At 37.2% G+C, this 19991-nt stretch overlaps 1 protein-coding gene across 1 annotated transcript in view; it reads left to right on the top strand.

Moving 5' to 3' along the window:
- Window positions 1–19991, top strand: part of LOC126284079 (uncharacterized) — an 83649-nt gene that overhangs the window by 23260 nt on the left and 40398 nt on the right. The window contains exons 4-5 of the mRNA XM_049982710.1: window positions 808–933; window positions 3422–3550. Of these exons, the coding sequence (XP_049838667.1) occupies window positions 808–933; window positions 3422–3550 (255 nt within the window). The remainder of the gene's footprint in view (window positions 1–807; window positions 934–3421; window positions 3551–19991) is intronic.

Genomic DNA, 19991 nt, shown 5'->3' on the forward strand with positions numbered 1-19991 from the left:
CATAAACATATCGATGTATCACAAATGAAATCAAATCTGAATGTTATCTCAGAAATATGTACACTACTTTACAGAAACATAGTAGAATATTACTGGTATCGGGAGGTTCAGATGAGGTGCCGTAATGGTTACGTAATTCAAGTACCATTCCACCTGGAATAGGAAGTGATGTACTGTTGCTGCCACCAAGCAGCTAAGTACCGCAAAGAGACCCATGCATGGATGTTTTTGTTCAGAAAACCTGACTTCACATTACCCTCACAAGAATATCCTATTCTTAAAAAAGCCATTCCACATTATTGGAGTTACAGCACTAATTTAACAGTGGCACACATTTTAAGGAAGTGTCCAACTCCATTAAATATGATAAAGCAAACCTAGAAGCTAGCTGACTTAATACCTTCAGTTTTACTTGGTAACATCCAAGCTGCGAAACTAGTTTTACATTTTGTATGACAGTGTGGGTTGTGTGATTGTATCTGGAGGCCAGACAATATGGTGTTGCCAGCCTGAGAGTTGGGGTCTGGTTTCCTACTGCCATAATCTCATCCCCCAACGGCCTGTGGCTACCTATGGCTGTCTGGCAGACCTGACTTTGTAACGTTTTGATTTGTTTGTGTTTCTGCATCCATTGTTAGTCCAATGGTCTTCCCTTACTTCTTTGTTAAATTTTATTGATCTCTGGACAGTGCCATTATATTTATAAAATTTACTCTGCTATATGTTACCATTTAAGTTGACAATATACAATTCTAGTTTCAACAGTAGTTTGGAGCTTGTTGTATATCCATTCTTTTTCACTTGCAGAAAAGTCACACTGTTCAGCTGACAAAATGTTTTTGTGTTCATCGGGTGCATGTATTCCGAGAAGATACTTGTGTGATGGTCGAATTGATTGCAAGGATGGAGCTGATGAGTCACTAGTTCATTGTGGTCAGTATACTTATATAATCAATGATAGAATGTGAAAACAACATTTTTTCTCTTATAAACCATTGGTTTTGTCAATAAATCCATTAGATTTAGATATTGAAAGAAGATGGACAAAGTTCACACACAGAAAATTTAATTCAAATTAAGGTATTCTAAGTTAACTGATTATGGTGAGAGACACATTATGTTTACTTGTGATAAAACTGATTGGGCAAGTACAAAGTGACTTTGGTGCTTAAGTCACCTTATGGTGGAATATGTTTTGCCAAAACATTTTGTCGAACCCTGTTGCAAAATAAATTGCAGTCCTCCTCTACCCTTCAGATTTTGGAACTCTTGGACATTGTGATTTTTAAAACAGATGTTTGGCGATGTGTTTTTAAAATACTGTAAGCAATGTTTGCAGTTTACTGTTGACGGAATGTGGACTGTAGTTTATTTGTCTCATAATGTACAGTTACAAATCAAAGATTTTTGTACTGAAGACACATCAGATTACTTAAAAAAATAAGGTTATAATAATTAACGTTTTTCAGCAGGCATATCTACTTTTTTACACATGAACAATTTAACAATAAGATATATAACACTTGTGGTCTTTTTGCAGCTTGCAGTACAATTTATATGCTACATTAACAATTTATTATACAATACATAATCTTTATTGTTTCTTTTCTTTTCAAATTGCCAAACTGTCCTGCATGAATTCTTCAATTGAATGATAACATTTTCCCACGAGTGTATTAAATAACAATATTTTTAGTGGGTCACACTGCATATTTAACAGATTTGTGTTATTTAATTTATTGCAAATTTTGAATGCCATGTACAATGGTGTTTGAGCATAAAATTTTAAATTATGAGAGGGAAGTTTGAAGCTGTGTCTGTGACAAGTACTGTAATTGTGGTTGAAATGAAAATTGTCAAGTGAGTTTTGATTTTTATATATGAAAATAAAAGTTTCGTAGATGTACAGAGAAGGAATGGTTAGTATTTTTAATTTTTTAAATAATGGGTGACATGATGTTCTTTTTTGGACTGAACACATGTTACTCATGGTTCTGTTTTGAAGTGTAAGTAATCTTGGGCAGTTTGTAGAGTTTTCCCAGAAAATTATTCCATATTGAATTATAGACCCAAAGTAGCTGTGGTAGACTATCTTCCTGGTGTGCATAAGGGTGGAACCAGATAAGACATTCATCACATGAGCTAGTCTGTTTACTAAGAAGTCTACATGTGCCTTCCAATGTAAACTTTTGTCAAGGTTTAGACCTAGAAATTTTACATAACTTGCTTCAGTCATTTCCCGATTGTCATGCGCTATTCGTATTGGAGATGCTGCTAATGTTTTAAGCACTGAACTGCACTAATTGTGTTTTTGTGACATTGAGTTTTAATCCATTGTGCTGAAACCATAATTCTAGGTTCCCCATTATATTTTCCACAGTATCGTGAATTTGTTCTAAATTGTCATTTTCAATTAAAACCGAGGTGTCATCTGTGAATAAAACTGGGTGAACGTCAATGTTTAAAGGTAAATCATTTATGTACAGTGGAAAAAGATAAAGTCGTAAAATTGAGTCCTGTGAAACCAATGTACAAATATTTGTCCAGTCCAAGAATGATTTTTTTTCATTTGAATTTAGAATAACTATCTGTTATCTTTCTGACAAATAAGATTTGAACCACTGCAATGCCCTATCCACATCCACGATCCCAGTGTAAAAGTAGTAAGTGACTGACTGAGTCAAAAGCTTTGGTCACATCACAAAAAATACCTGTGACCTTTCTACCCATGTCTAAAGCAGAGCTTATCTTTTGAATGAATTCCCTGATAGTGTTTATTGTATTTTTCCCCTTTTGAAATCCAAATTGATTTGGTTGCTGGGTCAGTACCTTTGCGGACTAGCAGCATTTACTGCAGGCTGCTGTGGGATCTGAAATTTTTACACTAATCAGCTGTGTACTGCAGAATAGAAATACAATTGAGCATTTCATGCAGCAAGCTCTCATATACATAAAGAGTCTATATTTGTAGATGCATGTCTGTTGTTTTTTTTATCACAGTTGGCCACAAAAAAATTGTTGGCGTAATTATAGTTTTTGAAGTTACTTTATTTTTAAACTTGAAGGTGCTGATGAATGTAATGTGGGGGTAAGAAAGTAGGAAATCAGTTTTCATAAATACACGTATCTGGTTTGCAGCTGCATTAACACTGTGTAAGTACCACAGTTTTTCTTAGAGGCATCTGTTTGGTATCTTCAGTTGGTTGTAGCAGTAACATTTTAACAGTGTCTGATGTTGATATAAAGTAAATTGGTTGTACCGTTCTCCCCTTCCCCTACCATTTTTTCACAAACTTTCTTTATGGCTCCTGTTGATAACAAAATAAGATCAACTGATATGTGATCAGGATTCAGAGTGAGTTCTTTAAATAACCACCTTTCTTAATTTTGTGAATGTACCTTGTTTTTTGTGATACTGCAGGTCCTGATCCATGTGAGGGTAGACAACAGTGTGATGATGGTCGATGCATACCTAGTTCATGGTGTTGTGATGAATATCAAGATCCAAACTGTAATGTCAGCATCAAGCCCTCATGTTGTCCAAAGACCAGTAAGTAAATATGCTTAGAACAAATGTTGGAGCTGGCCGGTGTGGCCGAGCGGTTCTAGGCACTTCAGGTTCGAATCCTGCCTCGGGCATGGATGTGTGTGATGTCCTTAGGTTAGTTAGGTTTAAGTAGTTCTAAGTTCTAGGGGACTGATGACCGCAGATGTTACGCCCCATAGTGCTCAGAGCTATTAGAGCCATTTTTGAACAAATGTTTGGAGATATTGTATGTATGTCTCTTTCCTATCATGAACTGATATTGTCCTGTCGTGGATGATCCTACTTTTCCCCATTGATTGCATTATATGTGCCACTGACAGTCCTACTTGTATGATTTTTGAAAATATATATTTAATATACAGGATGTACATAAAGTCTGGGAACACTTTCAGTTATTTTTTGCACAAGAACTAAACACTGTACAGATGTCATACATATTATATTTTGAAGAAAAACTCTGAAAGTGGTTTTTTTTATTTTTTATTTATTTATTTATTTTTTTTATACAAACATTTGATATGCGAAACATGAGTGACCCGGCAGACATCAGTATGGTAATCAAATTATTGCCATATCCATCCGAGCATGGCTTGGTCGACTGTGGCAGTCATTTCCCGTATTCTCTCCTGGAGCCCTGTTACATCACATGGTGGAGGCAGTATATACACCAGATCTTTAACGTGTCCCCACAGAAAAAAGTCACACGGAGTGAGATCTGGTGATCAGTGAGACCATTTCATAAAACAGCTTGCTCTGCAACCTAAACTCTCCATGTTTGCGACTAGCGCTGACATTTGGCAGATTACAAAACTGCGCTGTGGCGATATAGATGAAAGAAACTTTCAGGGTTTCTTTTTAAAATGACATATGTATAATATCTGTACAATGTTTGGTTCTTGCGCAATAAATAATTGAAAGTGTTTCCGGATTTTATTTACAGCAAATCATGATTCCCCAATGTGAAAATCTTGATTCCTGCATTCCTTAGTTTTCTCATGCCTACAAATGTGATACACAGCCACAATTAGAGGTACAGTCTGAATCCAACAATTGATTGGGCTAAATTTTACCTAACCTAATTTACCTTGTATTGATATTTTGAAAAGTGGAATAATGACCAAAAAAAACTTTTATTATTCCTGCTATGGTGTAACAGATATACATTATTGTGCAGTTTGGATCACTGCACAAGTAAAATTGACAGTTCACAAAAACCAATCTGTGCCTATCTGTCATGTCATAGAAAGCAAGCCAAGAGAGTTACCCATAGAGTCTGCTGTCATGCTAAGTCCTTTAGCCATAGTGTAGTTAGCTGTTCTGAGAATATTGAAGGAGAAGGCCATGATCACAGGTTATTGACCTCCCTGTTAGACGACAAAGATGTAGGTACCACCCCTTCCCACTTTAATTGCCCTGTAGACCTGGATATGTCCCAGTTGGTAGTGGTATTGTTGTAAAAGCAGGGGACGGATGTTGATTGGCAGCTCATAAGGTGTTTGATGGTCATCTTTAAATTCATTGGTATTGATGGTTGCAGATCTGTAATTACATGGTCCTCTGCTTGCTGCAGGGGCACTGTCTTGATGCTGGAGCTGGGTGGTGTTTGGATTTTTGCCTCCCTGCTTGTAGTCATCGGTGCTGGAGATGGAAAGGGATCCCACTCCATGGTGGACCAACTTTGACATTGACGGTCCAGCAGATGTCATCTTACTCAATATGGCATCTAAAGTTATGCTGAGCCGATTCCGGGGATGGTGGTGGTTGCCTCAGTGTGGAATCTGCTGGTGTCTGTGTGTGCAGCTGGTTTGTTTGCCATACCAGCATGGTGCCATTAGCTTCCCCTGAGTGGCTCTAATGATGCTGGGTAGCCGTACAGGTACCCTTTCAAGGATGCGAGACCTGACCTCTACCCACAGAGAGCAGTGGGGGTGGTGGCTGCACTGACCCGGGTGTTCGTTGGTCGCAGGAGGTCCAAGATTGTCTGCTATTAGTGGCCATGCACCAGGTCTGCTGGAATGTATCTTTGGATTGAGGTGATTCAGTTGTATGGCAGGAACTGTGCCATGTCAGTGGGTTTACTTGATGCTGATGTACTCACATCTGCAACTGAAGGTGTCGACAGTGGTGTGGCTCCACCACTGGAGGCTGGGTGGAACAGTGCTGTTTTTAGGTACATTATGTCATTCTGAGAACAGAAATGCTGAAACGTATGAAAAGGAAATTGAGGGACATTCTCCAAAACTATTTTTTCTGGGGTCTTTTCAGTGGTGAATATTTTCTGCAAGATGCTGGTACTTTCACTTGCTGTGGTATTAGGTATTCAAATGAAAGAAATGGATTTTGAACAGGCATTGCTGACAATGAGTCACACCTCTCTTACGAATGGACTGGTGAAAACTACGTTACACACTTCCCTGGCTACTGCACCTTTGGTCAGACGTCGAATTGTTGCCGTGGTGCTGACTGATTTTATATGCGGGAGTGGGATGTGTTCTTTGTCATCATGGATGCCGGGTCAGTAGACATGCTAACTTGTGAGCACATTTGTGCATGTCTTCCCATCCCTTAGTACTTTTCATGCTTGGCACTCATCATCATCATCATCATCATCATCATCGTTGTTGTCGTCATCATCATCATTGTTGTCTATTGTCAGCATCAGTAGCCCATGTACTGTATTGCTATGGATCCTGTTCTTAAAAGAAAAATAGGTATGGAGCACCTCAAGGGAATTGGGTGGGAGATGTTCCTTTAAGAAAGCAATTAGCCACTTTTTATGTGTGTTCGTTTATCCCAATGTCCTTTTGTCTATCTCCCTTTAATGTAACACAAGTTTAGATCTTCATTTGCACAGCAGACTGAAGACGGTGCTTTTTCTGCAAGGCATCCCAACACTGCTGGGACTGCTCATATTTTGCAACTTGCTTATGTAAATTATTGAATGGTCTGGTGATCAAGGCAGCTTTTGGAATGAGTTTGGCACACTAATTGACTTTGCCAAGAAATGACTGAAGATCTTTTAAGTTAGTGGACTTTAGATTTTTTTCAATGGCTTTCAAATTTTTTCAATGGCTTTCAGTTTTTATAGTAGCTTTCACATGTTGCTTGGTTTATTTGCAATTCCTTTTGACTCCGTATTAGAGCTGTAAAAATAATGACTAAATTTTGTACCTTATGTATTAGGTATTGTTCAGGCACATATCTGTTACAAAGTATTCTCTACTTGTTTCTGTTGTTAATGAATATTACAGATATGTAAACCCCCCCCCCCCTCCCCCAACACACACACACACACACACACACACACACACACACACACACACACACACACTACTCTGAGTATGCTGTTGACACAAATTCCACTTTGTTTGTTTTTTGGCTCTTCTCTGAAAAATCACACAGTCTGCATCATTAGCAATGCACAACAACTGCACTTCAAAATGAGAAAAAATTCTATGTTAGCTGTATCATTAACTCAATTCTTAATTCTGTTGATCTGTATTGACCATTGATCGTACATGAAGAACCATTTACAAAAGGGGGTAACAAATGGTTTGGCTTGGCGATTGGTTGGTGGGCAAAGGTGTGTACAAATCATACAGTTTCAGTCTATCTTTTACTGTCATAACTGAATTGATGGTTTTTTTTTTCCTGAAAGCGCTGCCTGCTCCCCTGTAAGACATCCTCTTGATGCAGGATAACCTCTTTCAACTTCATCATTTCCATAAGACACAGTTGGGACTACATTCACCACTTAACTTGTTTGTGGATATTATGGTTCTTCTTTCATACATTTCGTTCTGATGACTTGCTTCAATAACTGTCGAATGGAGTTTGTGTTGTACTTGAAGTTATGGTGGTTTCCAATTGGAGTAGATTCCATTCATCCACTAGCAGATCAAAAGCAGTATGCAGCTATAATGCTTTAGAGGCACTTAAATATTAGTGACACTTTCTGCTGATGATCTGTCACAGTTATGCAGACACCAGAAGTGTTTTAAATTCCTTGACCGTGCCAGGTTGGATTTAAGAAGAATGTACAGTAAAACCCCACTTTTACGTTCCCAGAATTTACGTTTTCCTGCAGTTTACAACATGTCTTATTGTACCTCTCAAATTTCCTATGTCCACAACGTTAATTTGCACCCAATTTCGTGTCAACATATTTTTAATTTTCCTGCAATTTATGCATTATGAAGAAAAGTTTGTGGAGAAGGAAATGTCGCTGGCATTGATGTTGGCTGTCCAGTGGTGTTTTAAGTTTCTTCGCACCATGGTATTTACTCAGTGGATTTCAAATGATAAACATATAAAAGTTGAAACAATTCATACCTTATCTCTCGTTGCTCCCAAGCTCTATATAGCTTGGTGGCTGATCGGAGTAACTAGGTTCGTTCAAATAAAGATATTACGTCCTGCCACAACCATTTCCAGACTGACTCTACACCGCAAACATAGTTCCGTGATTGTTGTGATCATCGTGACACATTTGTTGAAGCATATTTAGTGTATTTTGGCGTTTGGCCACTTGTAGCGCTTGTTGATGCCGTCAGTCACTTTGCATTACTCAAATGTTTTTAGTTTAAACAGAGTGCCGGCAACGTGTGTGTGTGTGTGTGTGTGTGTGTGTGTGTGTGTGTGTGTGTGTGTGTGTGTTTCTTTTTTTTTTTTCCATGCTGAGCAAAACCTTTTTCGAGGATTTATTCTTGTTGTCAAATGCATTATTTACATATGAATTTTTTGTGACGTTACAAACAAAAAATGTGAGTGGTAATTTGTGTGTGTGTGTGATTTTCTACATAACTGAAGAGGCACCTCAAAAAGGAGACTACAGTACAAGAGACACAGAATAACACATGTTCAAACACCACACAAAATACTAATGTACAGGGTGTCCCATTTATCTTGACCACCCTAAATAACTGTTTGTCCAGATACAAATTACAAAATGTTTCAAGCAAATGCTCTTTAGCCATCAGGGGGACATCAGTCAGCAAGAGATCCTTCGTTGTAGCTTTTGTTTTTTACAAAGATATGAACAACGGTACGACTTTTTTAAATGGCACCCTGTATTTTTTGTTTGGTAATTCAATTCCTCTCCAGAAGACCTATTCAAAAATATATCACAGTATACCATTCACTGAAACACAACATTATTAATTACATAACACAACATTGACTTTGAGCCCGGAATCACAAACTTGTCCACTTGCGGGAGTGGTCAGAAAAAAAAAATGGAAACCAAGTAAAAATATAACACAAAAGTGATTTTGACTCCCCTGTACAATTGCCCAGGAGTAGAACATTCAAAGGTGCTCAAAGTGGTGACCCAGGACACCAATACACTGGTGCTCTTTTTGACTGAAAGAATTATTTACTGCTTCCAGTGTTGCCTGCTGAAGCGAATTACAAGCAAGCACAACATAAGCAAGCACAACATGTTCCTGCATGTCCTCTGGAGTTGTTGAAATATCGTGATAGACAACGTCTGTAATGCATCTCCAAAGGAAAAAGTCCAGAGGATTTAAACCAGGGGATGTAGCAGGCCAAGTAACTGTTCCTCTTCGACTCATCTGGCAGGATACATTTGGTTCAGAATACGACGTGCACGCAAGGCATTATATGCTGGACATCCATTGTGTTGGTACCACATAAGCATTCTGGTTCTTAGGGGAACTTCATACAGAAGAGGAGGAAGAATTCGTCTGAGGAAGTTGGCATATGCTGTGCCGCTTAGACTACCATTGATGAAATAGGGGCCAATAATTGTAGTACCAAGGGTCCCACACCAGACATTCTCTCTCCATTGATGCTGATGTTCTACCTGTTTAAGCCATCATGGATTGTCGCTGAACCAATAATGCATGTTCCTTGTATTTACCTGTCCTTTGTTTGAGAAGGAACATTCATCAGTAAATAGAACATTGGAGAGGAAGTTTCTCTTTGGCGAGGATTTGCTGCTGTGCCTACTGACAGAACTGTACCCGATTCTGGAAATCATTCCCATGCAATTCTTGATGTAGGTGTACATGATAAGTATGGAACTGGTGACGTGTAAGAATAAGATGTACACTGGTTTTAGGAATGCCAATCTTGTGTTCAAGCTGTTGTGTGCTCACATGTGGATTCATAGCATCGGAAGTGAGAACAGTAACTTCGGCAGCTTCGTCTGTGTGAGTGTTATGATGATTGCATTGTTGTGAGTTGAAACTTCCTGTTTCCTGAAGTGTCGCAACAAGACGAAAAAACATCTGTTGTGAAGGTGAGTTCTTATCAGAATATCGCTCTGTGTTACAGTTCCGCTGTCTGCATAGCATTTCGCCTACCTCTAACATCAACAATAAAAAATATGTTATGTCGATGCAGTTTGTAGGAAGGACAGCCTTTACTGTATGCCTACTCTACACAACAGTATTTAAAATGGCATCATTCCATGTCAAGTGTCCCAGTTTAGATGATGATCCCAGCTCGACCATCTTCAGAGGACCCTACATGAACTTATGCAAAGTTTCAGGCTCATCTGTGACTTGGTTGAGGTGCTAGAGCCATTTTCGTGAAGACTACTTTTACAGAGATCGACAAGCCGTGAAGAAATCGTCAAGTTTGGCATTCAACTGTTCCTAATGTGAAAGAGCTAGACTCTTGCTTATTGGTATAGTGGTAGAAATTTGTGTGCTCTATACACAAATGTTGCAAGTGGAGCTCAGAAAGCAATGCATTTGGCATAATCTCAGTTCAAAGTGGGCAACAAATCATGTCGCAAGGAATTTGCTCCATAGTTTAATGAGGCATAAGTAGTGGAGAAAGTGCACTATGGACCTTGTCTTTGCCAAACTACTGTCTGTCTGGGTGTTTAGTATATCACAAATTTTGGCCTGGCTTGTGTGTTTAATTATTGTGCTATATCCTGTAAATTTGCTAAAAAACACGAATGTGTCAAAATATACCCGTGTTCAAAGTCATGTATCTCAGAATGGACACCTAACTCATTACATTCATTAACACCATTCAACAGAGCCCATTTCACTCTGTTAGAAAAACTTATTTTCATTTTGATGTCTCTTTGGGCAAGTTGCAAAAAATTCGCCTAAAGTATTGACTATTTTGGTAATTTGGAAAATTGTTGCATTGGTCCATGGTGGCTGTGCGACTACCAATCTCAAGACTGGTGACCCTATCGCCAAGGGGCCACGCCCGATAGCCATGCAAGGTCAGCTAAGAGTGGGTTTCTTTACTGCAGGTTCCCAAGCGTGAAAGTGGGTGTGTAGCAGGTTCCCAAGCCGAAATGCGAATATATAGCAGGTTCCCAAGTCTGAATGTGGGCATCTAGTGGGTTCCCAAGAGTTTTTTAGGTCTCTCTGTGGTTCCCAAAACGTAATACAGAATTCTTCAGTTGTTAAATGTTTTAAATTATTCACTGATGTCCAAAACTATTGCTTCCGGCAAACTGTATTGCCGCCCCATCATTGAAGCAGCTAGGACTGGTATAACTGCAATTATCTGTTGTTGTGGGATCCAGCATATGTCTTCTAGTAGGCCAATGAAATAATTGAGCAGCTCCAGGAGGATGCATGAAATTAATCAAGGCATCTTTTTCTTCTCATGAAACTTCACAGATGTTTCCTATCCACCATTTTCCATCATAAACGCAAGCAACATACTGACCAGGCTGTAGTTTATTAATGGCAACGTGTTTAGTAGCAACTTTAGCATTTTGGTTAACATTTGCTGTAAAGAACAATGTATCATTTGATACTCTGTGAATTTTAAGACGCTTATCATCAGTTGGCACAAAATGGTGATGGTCTCTTGCACCAGACACTAGACATCCATCCTCAAAATGTTTCTCTTGATCAGTTTTTGCACCTTCAATAATCTCTTTTTTAATATAAATAAATTCAATGTCATGATAATTTTTTTTGTTGTTGCAATATTCAAACAGATCAGTTGGTGTTAAGATTTGGTTGTCAATTGGGCGTTGAAGGCTAGCTCTTGCTACTAAACGCTTAACTGTGCCCCCAATTCCGAGTCATTCCACGTCAAATCAACACACTTTTAATAAAAATTTTACCTCACCCTCTTAGATTTTGCTGAAAGTTGGTATACTTATAGTGGGCACTGAGACTAAGAAAAATACCAAATTTCAATTTTTTATCTCAAACCATTCCTGAAATATGGCTATGTAAACTTTTCAAAAACCAGCCAAAAACGTGTGAACGGACTTTTTAAAAATTGTCCTAGGAGCTGCCCTAATTGAGCTAGAGAACTGGGAAAGGTGTCATTTTGCAGCATTTTTCATCCTCTTTCCAGTGATAGACAAAAACACATAGCTTCTAATTAATAACCTTTATCAAAATGGTAATTAATATTTTGATTTAATTTTTTTACTAAAAGTACATAATTGAAAATTTTCAAAATATTTCCATTACTACTTCATACTGCTGTAAATCACATGGCAAAATATAAATGTGGGATGGGTTCATTGTTAAAAAAAAAATTATTCCAGACTCTTGTTTTTCACTAACGGCCCTAGTTTGACCAAACTGACCTTTAAGGTAGTACGTCAGTGCTTTGCAACCCATCATCAGTTGATTGCAACATGGGAAACTGTGAATACTGCCCAGGAGAAACTGTCATACGTAAAATTTTAAAAGATGCTTTTCATGAAAACTTAATTGAACAAGTTCAGTTCCGACTTCTGAATAATTCATAGATTTATTTTGTAGTAAGATGTCGAATTTGATTCGGCGTGACTTCATTGCCAAGCTACAACGAACATTCCTTAACTCCGCAAGAGAAGACCTTGTGGAATCTGAATTTGTAGTCCTATGTGATTTTTCAGAAAATTATAGTATAGTTCTACAGGATGAAGCTCAGAGTTTCCACTGGACAAGACAACAGATTACCATTCATCCTTTTGTTATATATTACAAACAGGAAGACAAAATTGAGCATATGAACATTTTCATTGTTTCTGACTGCCTGGAGCACAATACAACTGCGGTTTACACCTTTCAAAAGAAGCTAATTTCATATCTAACAAATCAATCTCAAGAGATTCCAAAAAAGATATACTATTATTCTGACAGTTCTGCCACTCAGTTATAAAATCTTAAACTTCCTGAACCTTTGCCTTCATGAGGAAGACTTCAACATAAAAGCTGAGTGGCACTTTTCAGCCACAGCACGCTGGAAATGCCCTTGTGATGGAGTAGGGGGTTCAGTAAAGAGACTGGCAGCTCGTGCAAGTTTGCCAAGGCCATACCAAAATCAGATCCAAACAGCACGAGGTCTATTTGAGTGGGCAGTAGATAACATCACAAATGTTGATTTTGCATATTCCACTCAAGAAGACTGCACTGCTTCCGAAATATTCTTAAAAAGCCGACTTGAGGCATTTGACAATCAAAAGTACACAGCAATTTCATGCTTTTATCCCCAAAACTACATCATCAAAATTAATAATCAAATACTTCTCAGGTGATATGCAGAGTTGGGGGGGGGGAGTAACTACATCACCAGACAAACTGAAGTTACAAGATGTATCAGGCTATGTCACCACTGTATATGGCAAAAACTGGTGGCTTGGGTACATTTTAGAAAAGAAAAAAAAATAACGAAGAACTTGATGAAGTGAAAATAACTTTTTTTTTATCCATGTGGACCAGCTAAGTCATTCTCTTATCCTGCACATGCAGATGTCCTGTGGGTGTCAGTTGTGGATGTTCTCACAAAAGTGAATCCATTTACTGCAACAGGGAGAACATACATTCTCAATGAAATTGATGTAAACCAAACCCAGTCAGCTTTATTAAAATGTAATATGTGAAGTTCCAAGACAATTTATTGGGAAACTGCTTTCAACTCAAAACTTAATTTTTGTCTCAGGTTAGTGTTAATATATATTTTATAGAAAGTTGTTTCAAAATTATTGTTAGTATCTATTGTTTTAAATTTAGCTATGTACAGATACCTGTTACTCAGAAACAAGCATTACATATTTAATTTGTTTAATAGTTCCATTTCAAACATCATGGACCAGAACTGTTATGTAAATACTTGTACTTATTCATACTTTATTTTAGTTTGTAGTTAAATGCTCAATTTCTTGTTTTTGTTATATCGGTTAATATACTGTTAGTGAAGTTGTATGAAATTAAAATAAGTAATCAACTTAATTATAAAATATGCTGATTAGTTTTGGTTTAATAAGGTGATGTTTTGAAATTTTTAATACTTTTTTTACTTACCTTTCAGTATATTTTAAAGAAATTCCTGTTTGTTAAAGGTCAATTTGGTCAAAATAGGGCCGTTAGTGAGAAACAAGAGTCTGGAATAATTTTTTTAACAATGAACCAATCATCATCCCAGATTTATATTTTGCCATGTGATTTACAATAGTATGAAGTAGTTATGGAAATATTTTGAAAATTTTCAATTATGTACTTTCGTAAAAAAATTAAATCAAAATATTAATTACCATTTTGAAAAAGGTTATTAATTAGAAGCTATGTGTTTTTGTCTATCACTGGAAAGAGCATGAAAAATGCTGCAAAATGACACCTTTCCCAGTTCTCTAGCTCAATTAGGGCAGCTCCTAGGGCAATTTAAAAAAAGTCCGTTCACAAATTTTTGGCTGGTTATTGAAAAGTTTACATAGCCATATTTCAGGAATGGTTTGAGATAAAAAAAATTGCCATATTTCAGGAATGGTTTGAGATAAAAAAAAATTGAAATTTGGTATTTTTCTTAGTCTCAGTGCCCACCATAACTATACCAACTTCCAGCAAAATCTAAGAGGGTGAGGTAAAATAGGTGTGTTGATTTGACATGGAATGACTTCTGTTACATGGTGATTTCCCGTGGCTTCTTCCAAAAAAATTCCATTCTGCAGTAGTGCCAAAATCTTTTTGATGATGGCAAAGATATAGGAAGCTCTTAAAATTTTTGTACTGTGCTGCAGAACCGTCTCTAAAATAATGAATATGCTTAATTTTTTTAAAAATGCACTCATGGGATTTGATGAAGTACGTTAAAAACACATGCACTGCAACTGTGTCATGTCGGAGGCAATCACTGATTGTGCAGTAGCTGACACTCTTTAGGTCTTCATTACCTTTGCAGTAAATGACAAATGGATGTATTGTAGCTTGACTATTTTCCCAATGGAATCCCTGCACTGCGTCTTGGACAATAAAGGAGTAATTTTCTGCGAAATCCATTAATGTAATCAATTCTTCTGGTTTAAGACCTTCTTTAGTGAACTGCAAATGCTTGCTCTGATGCTCTGGAATGTAGTGGGGAATAGAAAAGGCCAACAGTTTTGTAACTAATAGTGCAATGAATTCTTCAGCTATCATTTCTCTGGTTTCAAGTGTATATCTGTGTGGGTCCATTGTTTGAACTGAATTGTATCCTCAGGATCAATATCTGCAAAAGCACTTTCCAAATTTTCATTTAGAGCGTCTGTTCCTGGTTATACTTCACAGTGATGAAGCATGCAATCCTTTGTTTCCAAATTGCAGACAATTTTGCTCAGTAAAATTTTGTGATCTTCTTTTATTGGGCTATATGCCAACATTAGTTTCACATTTTGATGTATTGTGCAGACACAAACTGAATGTGAACCAGCTGTGCCTTAATTCACAAAATTTGGAAAATCCAATTTCCGGCCCATTTTTATTGCGGTACGCAACAAACATTTCTTTTAAGTTGCTCAGCAATAAGTATTTCTGCTTTTTAATCTTTTTTCCATCTATCTGAACAGTAATACAGTCCTTTTTCCTGGAAAAATCTGACTAAACTCTTCATAATAAAAATGTTCTATGACTCTTGCCTTCACATCCTCAGAAAGCTTTTTCCCACATTTATGTTTGGCTGTGCCAATATTCCCTGGTCACCTTTTAGCTTTCTATCCTTCCTTATCATTCTTTCTGAAACACAAAATTCTTCCATAGTCTTTTTGAACGACCAGTTTTGGGGAACAAAGGTCAAAATTTGAATTTTCTCGTTACTATTTGATATATGTAATTTTTCATTCAATTGTTGGATCAACTCAATGTAATCTGATCAAGTCGATCATTGCTTGCTTGTGGATGGTTGCTCCAGTTCACTGGGATCAAGTCCTCCCACCTTCAACTTGATGTATTTTGTGCTTTGCATATCCTTTTGTATCCCTTCCACCAATTCGTAGAAATTTTAATGGTGATATTCCAACAAATGTTGAGCTTGTATTCAAATTGTGACCAACATTAGTCTCATCATCTTCATCTGAATGATATGTAACGTCCATTTGTGAATATTTCAGTGTATCATATTCTTTTCTACAGGAAAGGCACATTTTTTGGCCTGGTTTAATATCAGACATGGCTATCCTTTTTAGTAGGTCAGCTGTTTCTATGTTGATTGAGTGCAAGCTTTTTCGTGCAGTGTGATTTTTCTTGCCAAATGGGTTGCAGCATGATCTTTGCAAAAATTAAAATCTTTTTAGGAGTAAAGCTTCATGATGGAAGCATAGTTGAGTATTTTCAGTAGAGTGTAAACCACTCCGTCTAGAAAGTAATTCTTGTTGTTCTAAGGAAAGTTGCTTTACAGCTTCCAGTCCTTTTAAGGCACTGTATGTCGTTAAATGGTGTGGGGAATCAATATTTCCAAAACTGCATACATTAACTTGATCTTGTTCTTACATTTTAGCAACAACTTGATATGCTTCAGACACTAAAATCAAATTGTAGAGTCCTAAATAAAGAAAAGAAATAAAATTAATAAGGATTCAGTTCCCAAAAATTATGTAGCAATCTCTAGTACAGTTAAATGGTTAAGTTTAACTATGAACCTGTCACAAACAGGTTTAAAGTCACTGAATAAACAGCAAAATGAATATTCAAACAATGAAGACATAATCAACAAAATTCCAAATTTTAGGTGACATTTTTGCGCCTTATCCAAAGAGACACCAAAATGAAAATAAGTTTTTCTAATAGAAAGAAATGTGCTCTGTTGAATGGTGTTAATGAATGTAATGTGGTAGGTGCCCATTATGAGATACATGACTTTGAACACGGGTATATTTAGATACATTAGTGTTTTTTAGCAAATTTACATGATGGTAGCACAGTAATTAAACACACAAGTCAGGCCAAAATTTGTGATATACTAAACACTCAGGCAGACAGTAGTTTGGCAAAAGACCAGGTCCATTGCACACTTTCTCCACTACTTATTCCTCGTTAAACTGCCCGCATCTCGTGGTCGTGCGGTAGCATTCTCGCTTCCCACGCCCAGGTTCCTGTGTTCGATTCCCAGCGGGGTTAGGGATTTTTCTCTGCCTCGTGATGGCTGGGTGTTGTATGATGTCCTTAGGTTAGTTAGGTTTAACTAGTTGTAAGTTCTAGGGGGTGATGACCATAGATGTTAAGTCCCATAGTGCTCAGAGCCACTTTTTGAACCTCCATAAATTATGGAGAAAATTGTCGCAGCATGATTTGTTGCCCACTTTGAACTGAGATTATACCAAATTTATTGCTTTCTGAACTCTACTTGCAACATTTGTGTGTAGAGCACACAAAGTTGTACCACTAGACCCAGAAGTAAGAGTCTAGCTCTTTTACATTAGGAACAGTGAAATGCCAAACTTGACGATTTCTTCACGACTTTTTGGTCTCTGTAAAAGTGGTCTTCAAGAAAATGGCTCCAGCACCTCAACCAAGTTACAGGTGAGCCTGAAACTTTGCATAAGTTCATGTAGGGCTCTCAGGTACGTACTGTACAAATTTCAGCAAAATTTAAAGATGGTCGAGCTGGGAGCCCTAGGAAACTTCATATGGAATGACCCAAGATCTAAACTACTGTACTAAATATACATGTACATAAGAAAACAGTATTGCAAGTACTGTTCTGCCAACTTACATTCCCCATAGCTGAGCGTTCTACTCACACAATTCTTCAACTGACAGTGGTTGATGGAATTCTACTTATATTTATATTTGTCCTCTCTCAACGTCAGCACATGGATGTGTTCCATTACCCAGAGTTCGTGCACTAAGCGCTGGGAGTGTCAGCGTCAGTGTTGTGCTATAAAATTAATAACACTGTGTTTCAGTAAATGGTACACTGTGATACATTTTTAGATAGGTCTTTAGGAGAGGAAATGAATTACCGAATAAAAAATACAGGTTTCCGTTTAAAAAAGTCGTACCACTGTTCATTTCTTTGTAAAAAAAACAAAGCTACAACGATTGCAATCATGCTGATTGATGTCCCCCTGATGGCTAAAGATTGCTTGAAACATTTTGTAATTTGCATCTGGACAAACAGTTATGTAGGGTGGTCAAGATAAGTGGGACACCCTGTGTATATTTGCACTTCACAATGAGAAAAAAATTCTCATGCTAAGCATGAAAAATAAGTAACTATTTCAGTATTTCATTATTTAAATAATGAATGACAGCTGCAATCTTTCAGAAACATCAATTATAACGTATGAGAGTGCGTCAAACGTTCCTAATTCCCAGACAGTTATCAGTTCCAGTTATGTCAGTGGTTTTTATAAGATGATAAATCTTTATTAGATAATAAACAAGTACCTGAGAAATCTTTTGATGTCTGTTATGTACATGTATCATACATAAAGAGGGAAAACAAAGGGTGTATTCTGTACATATTTTTTACAGCTTAAAATGTTATTTCCCCACATTTTACATTTTCCCACATTTTGCACCATTTTTGTTAAGTCCCTTGAAAAGTGTTGAAGTGGGTTTTTACTGAGTTTACAGGCCTCAGTAAAATATTTCTTAACATGTGTCAAGCTATTGTGGTGCTATTTTGTTACAAAATTCCTTGAGAATGAAAGCATGATCCAAGTCTACTGTAATATTACTTGAGCATGAAAACATGGTCCAGGTCTACTGCAATCTGTTTATTATCCATACTGTTTATGTCTTGATGTCACTACATGTTGTTCAGGCATTGAAAGGTTTCTTTACTGCAATTATGACAAAAGCACTTCATGATCACTTTTTGCCCACTCACTTTCTTTACTACTCCAGCCTCCTTGAAAAACCTGTTCTTTCTCATGAAACATCTGCCCATTGTCTTTGCACTACTTTGTTGCAGAAGAAAATACAGTGACTTTAAAATCTGATGTCACACCCTGAAATGTATAAGTATTTTTAATTACAAAGATAACCGAATTAAGTTTACACTACACTTTTCCTGCAAATCTCTCTCTCTCTCTCTCTCTCTCTCTCTCTCTCTCTCTCTCTCTCTCTCTCTCTCTCCTACCAGGCTTGTCAAATCACTTCTGAATGCAGAAAAAGTTACTTCTGACAAGAAAAAGTAACTAATGGGGACCTAAAGAAAAAATTCGCTGTAGATGGTGAAAATGACCTGTTGGCAGCACTGCAAACAGACACAAAGATCTTGATCCCACAGTGAACCTAGAGAGAAGTATATATAGCTTTTAACAAAGAATTTGAAGTCCTAGTCACAAAAAAATGCATACAATGAGCGTTTCAGCAAAATAATTCGATGGCAGTATGTTTATCAGTTTCCAAATTAGAGTGCCGAGTTTAATATAGAATATTAAAATACAAAGAGTCCTGCCAAGTCATCCAAATCAGAATAGTGACATTTTTACAAGGGTTGCAAGAAAGCAACAGTTTCTGAAAGAATGAACCCCACAACCTCTTTCACACAATGTATAAGTGCTAGAAGAAACCATTTAGTCCAACAACCTACCCACAAGCACAGGGTGCTATAAATTAGTTATAAAAAGTAACCTTTAATTGTGAAAAGATAAATAAGTTAAAGAAATCTTTCATGCAGCATGGAATGCAGTACATCTTCAAGTTTGATTCACAAACGTTCAATGTGGCTACCTTTTGTAATGTGACAAATTTCCCATCTGTATTCAATTTCTTGTCAAATCCTATGAAGCAAGTGTCACCTTCTCTTAAAATAGTAATAGTTCCAATTTGTTGGGTTTGAATGACTAGACGTTTCCATAGTACCTTCCACATCATAACACTGGCTGGCACATCTCATTGATTTATCCGGACTATGAATGTAAGACTGCCGAACTTGTTCAGTTGTTGCATCAGATACTGCTGACTGATCCTGACCTGGCATCCTATGCGAGACACAGCCAATTTTGGTGAAACAGTTATACCAATTAGGAACAGTTTGTGTTTGAGGTGGTGGCTATCAATATTTAATCTTGAATTGTCTCTGACTGTAGTTGCAGATTTGGATCCATGAAACCATAAACAACACTGCTCAAGCTCTGCACCATTATAAGATTCCATGGTGATTGTTGGACTATCTCATTCGTGCATGCCACCTAGTGAAAATGTCAGGGAAGAACAGTGTTGGGTGGGAATAAAACTTGAACATACACTGAATTCAGTGCTGATCAAACTTTTCTGTAAGTTATTTGCCCTTTTCA

Source organism: Schistocerca gregaria, chromosome 8 (assembly GCF_023897955.1).
Source record: "Schistocerca gregaria isolate iqSchGreg1 chromosome 8, iqSchGreg1.2, whole genome shotgun sequence".
Taxonomy (NCBI): domain Eukaryota; kingdom Metazoa; phylum Arthropoda; class Insecta; order Orthoptera; family Acrididae; genus Schistocerca; species Schistocerca gregaria.